Source organism: Callorhinchus milii, unplaced genomic scaffold (assembly GCF_018977255.1).
Source record: "Callorhinchus milii isolate IMCB2004 unplaced genomic scaffold, IMCB_Cmil_1.0 Scaffold2, whole genome shotgun sequence".
Lineage (NCBI taxonomy): Eukaryota > Metazoa > Chordata > Chondrichthyes > Chimaeriformes > Callorhinchidae > Callorhinchus > Callorhinchus milii.
The window spans coordinates 111,068,099-111,085,738 of NW_024704743.1; the positions used below are offsets into that span (position 1 = coordinate 111,068,099).

The following is a 17,640-nucleotide window of genomic DNA, read 5'->3' on the forward strand; positions in this document are numbered from 1 at the left end:
CTCTCACTGTCTGTCTGTCTGTCCGTGTGTGTGTGTGTGTGTGTCACTGCGATACCGTGGGAACGGCAGCGGTACAACCCCGAGCGCTTCATTAATGACACAGGACACACGCACCTCCTCCCCACCCACCCACCACCCACCCCCCAGTCACCCCCCCCCCCCCCCTCCACCCCCTCCCACCAACACACACACACACACACACACACGGGGCGGCTTTCACTGTGAGCAAAGCCATGAAGCGCACTCACGATTTCAGCGGCTCCTCCGACAGCGAACCGGACGAGACGATCGAGGTGGTGGAGAAGGAAAGCGCGGACGAAAACGGGTAAAAGCGATGGATGTGTATATATGTGGATATATATATATATATATGTGGATATTATAGATTTTTTTTAAAAAAAAGCCAAATCCGTGTGTTTTGCCCCCCGGCCCCGGGGGGGGGGGAGGGGGGGTCACAGATTAACCGCACAGTGCGGGACATGGGGAGGGGACACTGCATTGGGATCAACATGTCCCATATACACAGATATCTATAGGTGCCCCTCAGTGTCACATATCTGTCTGTATATGTATTAATCTATATATTTATTTGTATGTATAGATACGATGTTATTAGCAACAATGATATTTGCCAAATCTTCTTTTCCCGCGTACGAACTCTCACACTGTCGGGAACCGCTGCGGCTCCGGTGATTCTCACTGTGAAAGCAGAGACCGTCTGTCTGACTGTGTGTGTGACTGTGATTGACTGACTGTGAGACTGTGTGACTGACTGAGTGACTGACTGTGACTGTGTGACTGACTGTGAGACTGACCGTGACTGTGACTGTGTGACTGACTGTGACTGTGTGACTGACTGTGTGACTGTGACTGTGAGACTGTGTGACTGACTGTGTGACTGACTGTGAGACTGTGTGACTGACTGTGTGACTGAGTGACTGTGAGATTGTGACTGTGTGACTGACTGTGAGACTGTGTGACTGACTGTGTGACTGTCTGTGACTGTGTGACTGTCTGTGACTGTGTGACTGACTGAGTGACTGACTGTGACTGTGTGACTGTCTGTGACTGTGTGACTGACTGTGAGACTGACCGTGACTGTGACTGTGTGACTGACTGTGACTGTGACTGTGTGACTGACTGTGTGACTGTGACTGTGAGACTGTGTGACTGACTGTGTGACTGAGTGACTGTGAGATTGTGACTGTGTGACTGACTGTGAGACTGTGTGACTGACTGTGTGACTGTCTGTGACTGTGTGACTGTCTGTGACTGTGTGACTGACTGAGTGACTGACTGTGACTGTGTGACTGACTGTGACTGACTGTGTGACTGTCTGTGACTGAGTGACTGTGAGATTGTGACTGTGTGACTGACTGTGAGACTGACTGTGTGACTGTCTGTGACTGTGTGACTGTCTGTGAGACTGTGACTGTGTGACTGACTGTGACTGACTGAGTGACTGACTGTGACTGTGTGACTGACTGAGTGACTGACTGTGACTGTGTGACTGACTGAGTGACTGACTGTGACTGTGTGACTGACTGAGTGACTGTGTGACTGACTGTGACTGACTGAGTGACTGTGTGACTGACTGTGACTGTGTGACTGACTGTGACTGTGTGACTGACTGAGTGACTGTGTGACTGACTGTGACTGTGTGACTGACTGTGACTGTGTGACTGACTGTGACTCTGACTGAGTGACTGACTGTGACTGTGACTGACTGTGAGACTGTGTGACTGACTGAGTGACTGTCTGTGACTGTGTGACTGACTGTGAGACTGTGTGACTGACTGTGTGACTGACTGTGACTGTGACTGACTGTGTGACTGACTGTGACTGTGTGACTGACTGAGTGACTGACTGTGACTGTGTGACTGACTGAGTGACTGACTGTGACTGTGTGACTGACTGAGTGACTGTGTGACTGACTGTGACTGACTGAGTGACTGTGTGACTGACTGTGACTGTGTGACTGACTGTGACTGTGTGACTGACTGAGTGACTGTGTGACTGACTGTGACTGTGTGACTGACTGTGACTGTGTGACTGACTGTGACTCTGACTGAGTGACTGACTGTGACTGTGACTGTGACTGACTGTGAGACTGTGTGACTGACTGAGTGACTGTCTGTGACTGTGTGACTGACTGTGAGACTGTGTGACTGACTGTGTGACTGACTGTGACTGTGACTGACTGTGTGACTGACTGTGACTGTGTGACTGACTGTGACTGTGTGACTGTGACTGACTGTGTGACTGACTGTGACTGTGTGACTGACTGTGACTGTGACTGTGTGACTGACTGTGACTGTGTGACTGACTGTGACTGTGACTGTGTGACTGACTGTGACTGTGACTGTGACTGACTGAGTGACTGTGTGACTGACTGTGACTGACTGCCGCCTGTGTTTGTTGGTTTGATTTTGCAGGAACCTGAGCACAGCCCCGGGCTCCATGTCCCCCACCATCTCCTCTCAGGTCCTCGCCAGGAAGAGAAGGCGAGGGGTAAGTCTCACACCGAGAGAGACAACAGCGTGTCAGGAACTCAGGGGAAATCGTCTGCATGTCTGTGTGTCTGTGTGTGTGTCTGTGTGTGTGTCTGTGTGTTTGTGTGTGTCTGTCTGTGTGTGTCTGTGTGTGTGTGTCTGTGTGTCTGTCTGTGTGTGTGTATGTGTGTCTCTGTGTGTGTGTGTGTGTGTGTTGTGTCTATGTGTGGGTGTGTCTGTGTGTGTGTGTCTGTCTGTGTGTCTGTCTGTGTGTCTGTCTGTGTGTGTGTCTCTGTGTGTGTCTCTGTGTGTGTGTCTGTGTGTGTGTTGCGTCTGTGTGTGGGTGTTTCTGTGTGTCTGTGTGTGTGTTTCTGTGTGTGTTTCTGTGTGTGTGTGTGTCTGTGTGTGTGTGTGGGTGTGTTTCTGTGTGTGTCTGTGTCTGTCTGTGTGTCTGTGTGTGTGTCTGTCTGTGTGTGTCTGTGTGTGTGTGTCTGTGTCTGTCTGTGTGTCTGTGTGTGTGTGTCTGTGTGTGTGTGTGTCTGTGTGTGTGTCTGTGGGTGTCTGTGTGTCTGTGTGTGGGTGTTTCTGTGTGTCTGTCTGTGTGTGTGTGTATGTCTGTGTGTGTGTCTGTGTGTGTGTGTGTCTGTCTGTGTGTGTCTGTGTGTGTCTGTGTGTGTTTGTCTGTCTGATATCTAATATTTGAATATATATATATTATTTAATAAAACAGATCATAGAGAAACGCCGTCGGGATCGGATTAACAACAGCTTGTCTGAGCTGAGGAGACTGGTTCCCAGTGCCTACGAGAAACAAGTACGTGAAGAAGTTCTTTGTCTCAACATAAAGTTGCTTTGAAGTTTAGGTTTGCTTTATTAACCTAAACAACGGAAATCACCAAACTTGTGCGTGTGTTTTTTTACACGATGGAGCGGATTCAAGTGTTATTTTTACACGTTACTTTTATTTTTATATATATAAAAAGAAAGTTTGGTCTTTTAACTTTGAAATAAACCTTTCTCATCGGGAAACCTGCAACGGTAAATAAAAGCTGCAATTATAAATATGTGACATCGTATATTTGTGCAAGTGATAAGGAATCTCAAATGCAAGGATTATTATTATTATTATTAGTGCCAGTTCCAAAATGACATTGTTTGACAACTACTGAAGCAATTTGAGACGTCCAGAAGACGTGATAAGGCGCTATATCAAATGCAAAGATTATTATCATTATTATTACTAGTTCACACAGATCCTTAACTCCCATCTTCATTCCTATCGGCAGGGATCAGCCAAGCTGGAAAAGGCAGAGATTTTGCAAATGACTGTGGATCATCTGAAGATGCTTCACGCAGCCGGTAGCAAGGGTAAGTTTCTGTTTATTGTCTTTGGTGCAAGATCAATGATCAATAAATAATAACAACAAATGGTAATAACAATAATAATCAAGGTGATGGTCGCTTGGGGGGAAGAACCTGAGTTACACTATTATGTACAGCTAGTTTGTCCACAAAATGTGCAGCCAATTCACTTTACAGTATAGGTGTGAAGTGTTTTAAGACGTCTCGAAGACGTGAAAAGGCGCTATATTAAATGCAAGGATTATTATAAATGCAAGGATTATAGCTATTAGCTAGTAGCTTTAATAAAGGTTCCTTTGAAATGGGCATTAACTAGTTACTTGCTGCAGTCTGATTCATTGCATCATGTCAAGTGATTTAGCTGTGATATTGCTGTAAATCCACTTTGGTTTACAACAACAACAACAACAAGATTCCATTTATAGAGCGCCTTTCACGTCAGGAGGACGTCCCAAGGCGCTGCACAGTTGGGTCATGACCCGAGCAGGGGGGAAATGGTCAGGGTGAGGGGAGGGAAGGGAGGGAGAGAGGAGGGGGAAATGGTCAGGGTAAGGGGAGGGAAGGGAGGGAGCAAGGAGGGGGGAAATGGTCAGGGTGAGGGGAGGGAAGGGAGGGAGCGAGGAGGAGGAAGAGAGTCGAGAGGGGAGCTGAAGGCACGGTCAAAGAGAACTTCTGTGGGCCTCGCCCTGCCATGAATACACTCTCTCGCTTACCCAGACTGTGTCCGTGATGTCTGCTGTCTTTTTATTTAATCTTTTTTAAAAGCTCGGTCAGAATAGGCCAATGCTGTGTATACGCCGTTTTATAATGCGCACACTTTTTTTTGCTATGGGGGCCTCTTTAAAATGACAGCGATTTCTTACGATGCAATGATGTGGCAAGGGAACAGGGCATTTAAATAATAATTATTAATTTCAAATTATGTTAGCCCAAACAGTCAGTAATAATAATAATATGCCTTGCATTTAATATAGAACCTTTTCACATCTTCGAGATGTCTGAATGCGCTTCACAGAATAAAGTGTAAAGTGAATTTACTGTTATTTTGTGGGCGAAACGCGGCAGCCAATTGTGCACAGCAGTGCCCCACAAACAGTCGTGGATTGATTGACCAAATTTATATTATTTAAAAAAAATTTTGAAGGGATTTTTGACATAATTCATCTGTGACTATTTTGAGAGCGAATGAATGCCTTTTACTTTAGAACAAAAGTACCTGAAGTGATGCGAAGGACCTTATAGTTTAGAAGTAATGAGGTGCTGATTTGAACCGATTTGATTTTTGCAGGTTATTTTGACGCTCATGCTCTAGCTATGGACTACCGCAGCCTGGGATTCCGGGAGTGTCTGGCTGAAGTTGCCCGCTACCTGACCATCATTGAAGGTCTGGACAACTCTGACCCGCTCCGTGTGCGTTTGGTCTCTCACCTCAACAACTACGCCTCTCAGAGGGAAGCGGCGAGCAGTCTGCCCACCACCCCCAGTATTGGACACCTGACCTGGGGCAGCGCCTTCAGCCACCACCCGCACCACCATCACCTGCACCCCCTACTGCTGCAGCCACAAGCCACCCACAGCAACACCTGCAGCTCTGCCTCGTCAGACCATCACCAGCAGAGCAGGGTCAGCAGCTCCTCACACACAGAAACCTCACCGCGTAGAGTGCCACCTAGTGGAAGCGCGGGTACAATTATTCCCGTGGTCACCTCCACCAAACTGTCCCCACCTTTGTTCTCAATGTCGTCCTTGTCTGCGTTCCCTCTCTCCTTCAGCACTTTCCCTTTGCTTTCCCCCAGCACCTTCAGTTCATCAGCTCAGGCGCAGACTGCAGCCAGCATCGGCAAGCCCTACAGACCCTGGGGGACAGAGATCGGGGCTTTCTAAAGACTTTCCTTTTGTGGGATTTTTCTCATCTTAAAGAGACAGCAAACGATGAGTTCTTACTTTTAAACTCAGCTGAGCTGAGCTATTACTGACACTCCTACAGTGGAATGCAGCGACGGGCTTCAATTCGCTGAAAGCCAAAACTGACTTCACACTACATATAAATCTAAAATTCCAGTGAATTTGGCTACATAGATAGCCTCTAGTTTAGCATTATAATACTTGATATAGTTCATGTTGGCAGTTTTACCTCCTTCTCACTCTGAAATACTGTACTTGATGCATTCAATCAAAAAAATGTTTCAGCAGTTAATTTTAATGGTAAAATTAATATAATTGTACAGTAATTCACGCGGAAGGCCTGAAGACTATTTTAAGCATCATTTTATCAGCTTCCCAGAGGCTTGGAGTGTAATGTTATTTTTTTCCCCTAAAAAATCTAATATAAAAATTGGATTTGTAGTGTTATTTGTGTTCAGTGTCTTAAATTTGTATTATTAATTTGAAAAGGGAGAGGGAGTGGTATCGAAACAAAGTGGAGATCACAGACTGTAATTTTAAGTCTAGGTGATTTGTGTTCAGCTACAGAACAGTCTTTCATTCTGAGGGTCAGGACTGTACACGTGTCACAGACCAAATCCCAACCTCTGGATCAGTTTATGTCTTGGTTATTTGCTTGGTTACAGATTGTCGATCGTTATTAACTTACTCCCTTCAAATCTTCCAGAAGTTTAGCAAATTGCTTTTTAATTCCCACTGGCACTGTACGTCTGTGTGTACACACAATGTCTTCTGTGTACGTGAACTCAATCATTACCAAAATGATTGAGGTAATGGAGGGACTGGACTATGAGGAGCGACTAAGTAAATTGGGCATGTTCACGCTGGGAATGAGAAGATTGAGAGGTGACATGATTGCTGTTTTTAAGATTCTAAGGGGGCGAAACAATATAGATCATGACAGACTGTTTCAACTTGTCCAGAATAGTAAAACCAGAGAACACGGCCAGCGATTGAAGGGGGGAAAATTCTGAACAAATCTACGCAAACACTATTGTGGAGTCCTGTAGCTCAGTGGTTAGAGCACTCGCTTTGCAAGCGAGAGACCTGAGTTCAATTCCAGGCAGAGGGCGAAACCTTGGGCAAGTTTCCTTACTCCACACAGAGCCTAATAATAATCCCTCCAAAACCAAAAACAATAATAAATTGGTCATTTTCAATCTACGACTGTTTGTGGGACACTGCTGTGCGCAATTGGCTGCCGCGTTCGCCCACAAATATACGGTCAATTCACTTTACAGTATATTCTATGAAGTGCTTTGGAACGTCTAGAATAATTATTATTATTTCAGTGAGCGAATAGTGAACCCTAGGGAGATGGTTGAAGCAGGAAGCGTTGATTCTTTCAAGCCCAAATTAGATAGATTTCTTTTAGGAAATAACATTATGGGATATAGTAATAGGTAGTTCAGGACATATGTGCATGCAACTGCCAGGAAGGTGGAAGGCGAAATAGATGTGGACCTTGGGCTTTTTTCATCTAGCGTTTCTTATGTTCTTATAACAGGAACTAGGGGAAGTATATACAGCTTCAATCCCGCAGGAGAAAAACTCTCAAAGTCAACTCGATGAGATCAGCATTTTTAAGTTCTTGTTATTACAGGTGTTTATAAGTAATGTAAATATTCCTTTTTCAGTGATATTTTTATATTTTATGTGGCTGAATGGAGCGATGACAAATCAGATTTCCAGCGATGTCTCAGTGTGTGTCAGATCCTGAAGGCATATCCAGTTCTGAAGCTGTTAAATTTGGGGAATGACAGTGGCAAGGATTAGCTGTTGGTTACTGTGTACAGGTTTGTATGGATTTACTAAACAGACAAATTAATAAACTACAAAGTGCAATTGAGTCTATCGTATGGTTTGTGCTTTTTCTTTTCTGAGAACCATTTAGGATTCATAAATTGGAATATGAAAGTCTATTGCCCATATGTGTAAGGAAGGTCTTAAGCCATCTAATAGAGACATGTTGTAAGGTGACCATTTGGCTCAGTTTGGTGGTGCTCTTGCCTTTAAAGTCAAAAGATTCTGAACCCCATTTTGGGACTTGATCCTCTAGTCCAGGCTGACTCTAGTTCAGTACTGGTGGGGTGCTGTACTGTGTGAGGTGCCACACTTTAGATGAGAGGTTAAACTGAGGTCTTGCTTGCCTTTTTAGGTGAATGTTAAAATTCCCACGACACAAGTGGAAAAAGGGAAGAATTTCTCTGGATGTTCTTGCCAGCAGTCCTCTGGATTAATTGGTCATTTACTGCATGACTGTTGGGACCTGACTGTGCCTGCAAAAAGCAGTCAATGCCAGGGAAATGTTTTATGATGTTGTTATGGGAGCTTGTCATCCTGTTTCTAGTTAATAATAACTCTGGTCTGACCAGTAATACTGCTAAACTCTGAACTGACCACATACTCTGCATTCATTTAACTAATAAATAATCCTTGGGCATGTATGAATGTTCTTGAATGCCATCAAAGTAAATGATGACCGTTTTTCTCAAGATATGAATAATGACCACTAGTAACAGGTCAGTACCAATAGTTTTGCCAGTGTGAATGTCACTTGTCATTAGCAGCACCCAGCAATCCAGGATGTATTTCGGGGTTGGGTTTAAAATTCTATACTAGAGAGTATGTCTCAGAGAACCTATCTCTCATCCATGACAAGAGTACTGGGCAATTGATCAAGCAACTGTCCCAACATGGCAACCACTGGTTCCTGGCTTAAAGGTCTTAATGAAACTTTGTGAAGGACTCACTGCAAAGGACAAAGCTTCCTCTATTTATGTGTTGTTAAATCAAATACCAACTCAGTCAGTCGGGGCGGGCAATCATTTGATTTCAATGTTAAAAGACGATCCAGAGAATAGATTTAGGGTAAAACAAATCTTGTTGCTATTTCAACTTTTTAGAATCAGGAATCTCTGCGTGAACAACAGAGAATCTACTCGATGGAGCAAAAAAAACCGACACCTCAGTATAGATCCAGGATATTTACATTGGAAATGAGATTGATGTGGAACAATGTGATGAGTGCAGTTTGAACCAGTCTTGTAGTGTAGGGAGGACATGCTGGTTTCAACATAAAGCCCAGTTGGGTGTGTACCTTACAGATGGTGAGTGCCCTCTGCTGGCTATTCTTGGGACTGCATTGCTCTGGTACAAACATTTGCAGTTGGAGGGGAGGGTGAGTGCTCAAAACCTTATACAACAAGAGGAAGATAATTCTCTATAAATCTCTGATCAAACCTATAGGTGCCAGTTTGACTCTTAATTCATTCACAGTCACTATTGAGCTGCCATTATTATCAGAATACACTTTCCACAGCAACAGAAGCCAGGATGCAAAAGTGATTACATATGCATGTTGTGATGGTATCTTTCCTCCATTTAAAGTAGTTTTCCCCCCTGTTCCTGCTCCCTGAGTCATGCTCTATTCACTGCGAAGAGGAAGGGGAAATGCACGACCACAATGTCCTGAAAGTGAAACACTGTCCTCAGGGCTATTCTCCCTCCCATTTCCTCTTCCTCTGGGGAAGCCCCTGGAGTCTGAGGTCCCATAGCTGAAACTCTGTGAGGGAACTCCGTGAGGTGGGGCATCCTGACCGCAAGAGTACATTCCGTCACTCTTGTTGCAAAGAGTCTGGGAGTAACTTACCGCAGTGATCTGTGAGAAAAGTCTCAAAAACTGGCACTGATATCTCTTTGTTTAGTTCAATTCCTGGTCTGGGCTAAGATCGCTGATAACAGTCAGGGCAGCAATAGGAGCACTGTACTGGAATTCAGCTCCATGGCTTAAGAGTGAGATAAGTGAATTGGTTGTTGCATTCATTTACACAATATACAATCGCTACACTTTACACGAAATCCTGGGAAGAGCTTTGAGATGATTTGATAAGGCGCTACATCAAAAGCAAGGATTATTACCATTGTGACTTCCAATTCCATCTGGCTCCATGTCAGACAGTGATCTCTTATTGAATGCCTTCTAAAAATTAAAGTAGATTTGTTTAGGTTGCTGCATTTAGCTGGAAATTCTCCCCGCAGATTGTAAAACAAGCCCAGCTTGCAAGTCAAGATTGAATTGCAGAAGATAACTAGCTTCAGGAAAAGTTTTTGTCAAATCTTACTTTGTTTGGGAAGTGAGAAGGATCTTAAAATGTATTTCTCATTTTGTTGCAGTTTCGAATCATAGGTGACAAGGGGTACAAAAGTACATTTTAGTGTGATTTACATCATGGCATTATTAAAGTCTTTCTCATGAAGTCAGTGACCCCTTTAAGGTTTGCTGACATACAACCAGTGAAAGGAATTATTGCGCTGCTGCCTCCCCCTTATAGATACTGTATAATCAGTGATCCTTACATTTGGGATAGCAACTTTCACATCAGGACGACATCCCAAAGTGCTTCACAGAATATAAGTGGGGTGACTGTGTTTTATGGGCAAACAAAGCAGCCAATTTGCACACAGCACTGTCCCAGAAACAGCCATGAAGTGAGTGACAAATTTTATTCTTGGCCAGGACACCAGGAGAAACTTATTTTTCTTTTTTTTTGAATAGTGTCATGGAATCTTTAAGTCCATCTGAGCTGGTAGACGGGATCTCGGTTGAAAGTCTTATCTGAAGGTCAGTGCCACTAACAATGCCTGAGCACCGCATTGGAGTGTCAGCTTAGACTATATGAGTTCCAGGGTAGGGCTTGAACCCATAACCCACACACACTCTGGATTAGAACTGCGTGTATAAAATGTTCGGTGAGCACGAGGAGAAACGGTTGCCTTTTTTGGCTTGGCTGGAAGGAGAGCAAGGCAGTGGGCATGCATATCACTGCAAATTGTTCAGTGCTGTGAGTGCATTTCAGGGTCAAAAAGCAGCAAGCACACACCTCCACACTGAGCTCATATTCTAAAGCTAAATACAACAGGTTATCAGATAAAATGAAGGGCAGCAGCGCACAAATCAAAACATTTGGCGTCAAGTAACTCATCTGATCTGTTATATTCATAACACTCCCTTTGAAAGTTTCACAGTCATAACTTTATCCTATTCTGTTAGGAAACTATCAAAGACAAAAAGGAAATCCTGTGTTGCTGCAGACCAGCACTTGACTGAAGCTCCTTCCTGCTCTATGGGAAGCTGCAACAACGGAGTCATTCAATAATGCGACAGATTATATTTTGGTTCCAGTGTCGAAAGGCTGGTTCACAGTCAGTTATTCTCTTGTGAAGGTGAAGCAAGTTATAATTGATAGATGTGGAGTGAGTTGGGTTGAAAAATCACTCTTTAAGAAAGTGGTAGCTTTTCTGGCTCCTCCTCACCAAAAGGCACTTTGTGACGTAAATAATAATACTAACTATCCTTGCATTTCTTTTAGGAAAAAAGCTCCTTATCATGTCAATGAGATGTTTCAAAGTGCGTCACAGAATATACTGTGAAGTGAATTGACCGTATAATTTGTGAGTAAAACGGCAGCCATAAGTAATCTGAGACTCCCAACAGATTATGTGGCACCAACTCCCAGTACTTGCACTCTGATCCAATCTTAGGTCAGAGCTCAGGTCTTGCAGGTCCGTGCGACATACAGAGACATCCGATCAGTGCTCTCTTACCTCAGGTGCTGACCCAATTGACCTGCACTCCATAAGATGTTCACTCCACTTCACGGAGCCAGTGTGGAATCTCGGTGCGTTGTTTGAACCCAGCAATGAGCCCTATATTCGGGTTCTCACTCACTCAACCTCTGCCACATTTCCCGCCTCCCCCAGTACTTCTCCCACTATCTCTGAAACCCTCATTTACACTTTCATTATGCCAGGGTCGATTATTTCAAAGTAGACCACCCAGAACTCTGCAACCTGTGTCCTCTCCCACAGCAGGCTTCACTCTCATTCCCTTCATTCTCATTCCCACTTTGCTCCACTGGCTCCCCATTCATCAGCAGATTGAATTCAAGTTCCTCATCGTCACATTCAATTCCCTCCACATCCTTGGCCCACTGTGACTGTGGACCTCGTACAAACATACCAACCTGGCTGTTCCTTTTGCTCAGCGAACACTGGTCTGCTTCATGTCCCCGCGGCCCATCTGCCCCAACACTGGTGGGCGAGCTTACAGCCATTCTGCCTTCGCTCTGTCATGCAAAGCAGGTAAGTCCCAGGTTCAATCCCTGGTTGTACTGTGTAAGTTGTTCGACACTGTGGGTTACTTTATTGCTAATTGTAATACAGTACATAAGACCTATAATTTTGAAACATCTGAAAGTGCATCACATATAATTACTTTCAAAAAGTGACTATATTTATAGACCTTGGTTGCTGAAACTGTTATATGTTATTAACAGCAACAACAACTTGCATGTATGTAGTGCCCTTCACAAGGGGTAGTGACCCGGAGCGCTTATTAAAGGTGAACTGCTTAAGATTAACAGACTGTGATGCTTTGTCCCTCTTTATTAACCACCATGGCTGAAGACGACAATGTCATTTTGTTTTTCACATAACGCAAGGCCAATATTTCGTCGGTTTTGCTCTTCAGGATCCATACTTTTCTCATCTCTTCCCTTATAGGTGTTTGGAATTAAAATAGTTGATAAAGGGAAGGAATTTGTGCCCTGGAGTGTTCTGTGGTTCCTCGCAAACATATGGTTAGAGAGTGTCAGAGCTGCTTGTTGCCAAGGTTAAGCAGCCACAGTTGCAGTGAGATCAGACAGTTCTTGGCTGGACGTCTAGGATGAAGGCCTTGCGTAAATGGAATGTTCCTGGTTTTCCCTGATAGTTCATTGAGTACCTCAGAGTGAGTCACTGAATCACAGAGATCTCAGCTGGTCTAGCGCTGGGTTCACTCCAATTAGCCTCAGTTCCCCTGCATAGGAAAGGGCTAAATCAGTTTGGCTTCAAGGGCCTTGCTATCTGACGACTGTCTCTGCTGTCTCTGTTCGACTGATTCCGGCCTTCTCCTTATCCCCTAGACCCTTCACCTCGTGCTTTCAGCCACTACGCCCGAAGCTGTGGAACTCTATCCCTCAATCCCTTTGCTTTGCCCCCTCTCTCCCCATTTTCAAGTAGTGCTTGAAGACTATCCTCTTCGACCGTGCGTACGGTCACCTTCCCCCTCCCCTGATCAGGTTCAATATGGAGTCCATTGTTGGATACTCACAGTTTGTCCATTGGGCAAGATAGCAGCAGTCTCCTTCTGCCTGACCAGCCCCTGAGTCTCTACCTTCAGGAGAGAAAGGGGAGATTGTGGAGTCCCATAGCGTAGTGGATAATGTGCTCGCCTTGCAAGCGAGAGGACCCAGGTTTGATTCCCAGGCAGGGTGAAACCTTAAGCAAGTTTCCATACTCCACATGCCTCTGTTTACTTAGCAGTCAGAAGGAACCCGGTTGTTAGTCGAATGGTGGATCGCTTACTGGGAGTAAAAGTCTCCCCCCACAAAATTTGGTCACTCAATCCACGATTGTTTGTGGGACACTGTGCGCAATTGGCTGCCACATTTCACCCACAAAATACACAGTCAATCCACTTTACAGTATATTCTGTGAAGCGCTTTGAGACGTCTCAATGATGTGATAAGGCGCTATATCAAATGTAAGGATTATTATAAATGAAAGACAGGGAGTGGTGGGGTGAATGAGAAGAAAGTGACATATGTCTGCATTGAGCCTCCTGTCAGCAGCTGTCTGAGTGGAGCTGGTGGTGGAGGTGAAGCTCGTGACCTGGGCCACACCACCCTCCTACCAGGATACAGTCATGTGGAGGGGAACACAAATAAAATAAATCATGGTACTGTTCTGAAGAAATACGATCCTTTGTGCTAACATTTGGGAGGCCGAGTATCTGCTGGCTGTTACAGTGCATGCAGCTGATAAAACAATTGGACCTAAGCTGGCTGGAGAGAGTTGGCTACCCTTATCCTCTTAGTGGCCCATAAAGCGCAAATTTAGTAACATTTACTTTCGTACTTCAAACGTCGAATCAGGCTAATTTGACTGAGTCCCAGCTCCCCCAGAATGACTTGATTTTGATTTGAATCTGGGATTGTTTCACAATGTGGAGCATTCAACAATGGTGAGTGGGTCCAATTTCTGTGATCAGTTTTTCAGCTCATTTTGATCACGTTATTTCACCGAGTGCAGTGCACCGCCCGATCACAGAACAATGGACCAAGAAAGATAAATTGGGCAATAAAGACTACATGGGAGCAGACTGATGATCTTTACCTGACGATATAGGAAATATAAACATACACACTATCCATCACAAGATATCATTGGCTTCTGTGCTTGAAATCACCTGAGTAGCGGAGCAGTGCAATGGGGGCATGTTAATCATTTCTAGCCCACAATTTACAACATACTAAGCAGAGAAATGGGTCCTTACACAAAGGACTACTCAGATGGCTAAGTGAACTTCTATGGTCTGGCCTCAAGCATACAGACCAAGAAGTTCCCAGTTTTGATCCTTGCTCTGTGCTGGGTTAACTGATCTTGGTCAGAAGCAGGCCAAAGTAGACATTCAAGGAGAATTTATATAATAATAATAATAATAATAAACCTTGCATTTGATATAGCGCTTTTCACGTCTTCTAGACGTCTCAAAGCGCTTCACAGAATATACTGTAAAGTGAATTGACTGAATATTGGTGGGCAAAATGCGGCAGCCAATTGTGCACAACAGTGTCCCACAAACAGTCGTGGATTGAAGTGACCAAATTATTCTGTTTTTTTTCTTGAGGGATTATTACCAGGCGTGTGGAGTAAGGAAACTTGCCCAAGGTTTCGCCCTGCCGGGAATCAAACCCAGGTCTCTCGCCTGTGAGGCGAGTTCTTATGTGGGTGCAAGATTACTGATCTTCCTGATGTTTGACATAGTGAAAGGTGCTACATAAATATAAATAGTATAATTACGATACAAAATAACATTTATATAGCGCCTTTCATGTCAGGAGGTGATTGAAACCTGTCACTGAGGCTGATAAAAAAGGCCTATAACTGAGGTCTGTAACTAAATCTGTTAAACAAGACCTCCACACTCATTACCCAGAACCCGAGTAAATTGACTCTGAAATCCTCCTCCTGATCTTTATCATCTTGTTTCTCTTTTGTCTGTAACAACAACAACAACAAATTACATTTATACAGCGCCTTTCACGTCTGGAGGACGTTCCAAAGCGTTGGACTGTCAGGGATTTGGATCTCTTCCAGACTTGTCTTTGTGCTTTTTACTCCCCGTACTTCCAACACTGCTGTCTGGGACTTTAATAAAATTCCCTCTCTTCGTTCCTCACTTCTTAAAATCTTATTCAGTCAAACCCTTGAATTCCCCTTAATTTCCTCCCTGCTCAGAATCCGCGCTGTCCTTGTGAAGCACTTTTAAGCCGTTCATCCAATGTGAAAGGTACTGTGCAGGGGTAGGTTGTTGTTACATCACTGTTGCAAGCTTCGGGCTCTCTGGGACGCTACTCTGCATGAGGGGTGCTATATAAATGCAAGTTGTTGTTATTGTTACACTGTACCTGATGGGGAAGAGCTTGACCCTGCAACAGAGGTTGCAAACATTTTTTTTAAAAAAAGTGCATGAGGCAGGCTTACTCTGAGCAGAGGAACTTTCTGCAAAGTACAAAGCAAGTTGCTTGCTAATGTTTGCAGGAAGCCGAAGCTGTGTTCGTCATCGGCTGTGATTGACTAAAACAAATCCCACAATGAAGGCAAGTGCTGAGCAACTCTTTTTCCTAATACTGCTCAAGAGGGTGATGATAATGATGAAGACAGTTGTTCATTCAGCGATGGAGTTTACAAGACAAGCTGGCTCGGTCTGAATCGCCTGAGCCTGCGAGGGGACTGGCAATGTGTTGAAGCTCTGTGTAGCAATTCTGTGCCCTAGTTAGAGCGTTGCATATTACACGGCATGGTGAGAACAAAGCTAACCACATCCAGAGGGAACAATGCTCTATTTATAGAAGACTTGGACCAAACTGGGAAATTCAGATCGTGTTCTGTATTATTTTTGGACGAGGAACAAAAGTGCTACTGCAATCCACTTCCTATTGAAGCTAAAACCATAGCCAACATTTAAGACCAACGTTTAAAAGGGAATCGGGTAAGACTTTGAAGAGAAACCATATAAAAAGGTTAAGAGCAGGGAATTGGGATCAGGGCATATCAGTTCCAGTGGGGTATCTCACACCAGCATCAGTTTGATGGGCCCAGTAGCCCTATTCTAATAACAATCACAATAATAGTAATAATAATAATACGTGCATTTGATATCTTATCACCTTATCACATCTTTAGACAACAACAACAACAATGTTTGTATAGTTCCTTTCACGTCGGAAGGACGTCCCAAGGCACTGAACAGCACAGAATCTCAGAACAGAATTGGGATTCAAACCTGGAGAACATAAGTCAAAGCCTTTACCATGAGGCCATCAAAGAAGTTTACAATTTTTGAAAGAAGTGTTTTATCCATCACTTCACTCAGACATCTCAAAGCGATTCACAGAATAAACTGTAAAGTGAATTGACTGTATATTTTGCGGGTAAAACACAGCAGCCAATTGTGCACAGCAGTGTCCCACAAACAGTCGTGGATTGAGTGACCAAATTATTTTTTATTTTTTTGAAGGGATTGTTACCCGCAGAAAAGCAATCCAGCAATCGACTAACTTTGCGCAAGTAAGGTTATGCTGACTCCTTTTTCACTATTTTGATGGGACGCTGGAGAAACAGTTCAAATGGAGTTGTTTGCAAAGTAACGAGGCTGCTAGTGTCGGGATCCCATCCTGTTTATAGGGGAATTCAAAGCACCGGTGCCAAGCAGGCAAACAATTGCAACTTGTGTGAATTTGTGCAAGTGCAGTTGTTTCCACGTTGCAGATTGGGACTTTGTTTCTGGCAGTGGACTTTCCTCTATCCCTGGGGAGGTCAGATCTTTATTTATACAAGTTTTCACTGTACGTGACAGTGATTCCCTCCCTCTGCGGTAGCAGACACAACACACCATCTACCTTAGTTGTAGCCTTCAGAAGAAGAATGAAGACCCACCTTGAGATCAGTGCAGGGAACAAGTGGTGTTTCAGCTATAATGCAGATCTGCTGCCAGGCGTTAGCCTGTGGTCAGTGTTGGTGCTGAATTACAAACGTGGCCTTTGAGAGACTTTTGCTGAGAAGCATTTCATTTATCGCTTAGCCTGGAGAACCCCATACAGTGATCTTGCATGTTCACACTTCATACACAGCAGAAGAAAAGGGGGAATTGCAAATTTACTGGACAAGAGGGCAATAGGTTAAGGTAAATCCCATCACACCTCATTCAAATAGATCAAGGGGGTGGAGGTTTAAAAATGTTTCTTTGTTCTACTTTCAATTAAGTGTGATCTTTGCCTGATCACTCGCATGAAGTACAAACTGGTTCTGATGTGGACTTGATGTGCTGCTGCCTGTCTGATGGATCAAATCAAAAGCTTGCCCCAAAACGTGTGCAGACAAATATCCAAAGCATCTCTACACTTCAGAAAGAAGGACTGGATTTTTGTGGTGCATTTCACACCAAAACATTTCAGTACTTGGCAGCTATTACTGACATGTGTGAAGTCCATATATATGTGAACATTTGTAAGAGTTGTACTTCTCACAGACAACTTTGAAGAGGTCCTGGGCACTCATGCCATTTCATCAGGGTTTAAGCCAAATCCTCTTAGGTTAAGAGGAAGCTAGCTCCCCTTGTAAGAATTGGCCTGTCAAAATGGAAGTTCTAATCTGATAGCGACACCTGTTGATTTCCTCAAAATCCGCTTTATTTTCAAAGTCTGATCTCCATAGCTGTTTTTTTAACCAAAAGGAA

The 17,640-nt window shown here is 44.0% G+C and overlaps 1 protein-coding gene across 1 annotated transcript; it reads left to right on the forward strand.

The window, feature by feature from the left end:
• The first annotated feature begins 203 nt into the window (after positions 1-203).
• On the forward strand, positions 204-6,203 carry hey1 (hes-related family bHLH transcription factor with YRPW motif 1). Its single transcript, XM_042332043.1, has 5 exons — positions 204-325; positions 2,436-2,511; positions 3,223-3,306; positions 3,779-3,860; positions 5,143-6,203. Exons 1-5 carry the CDS (start codon positions 234-236, stop codon positions 5,736-5,738), a joined length of 930 nt encoding a protein of 309 aa, XP_042187977.1. The 5' UTR covers positions 204-233; the 3' UTR covers positions 5,739-6,203.
• Positions 6,204-17,640: the final 11,437 nt, after the last annotated feature.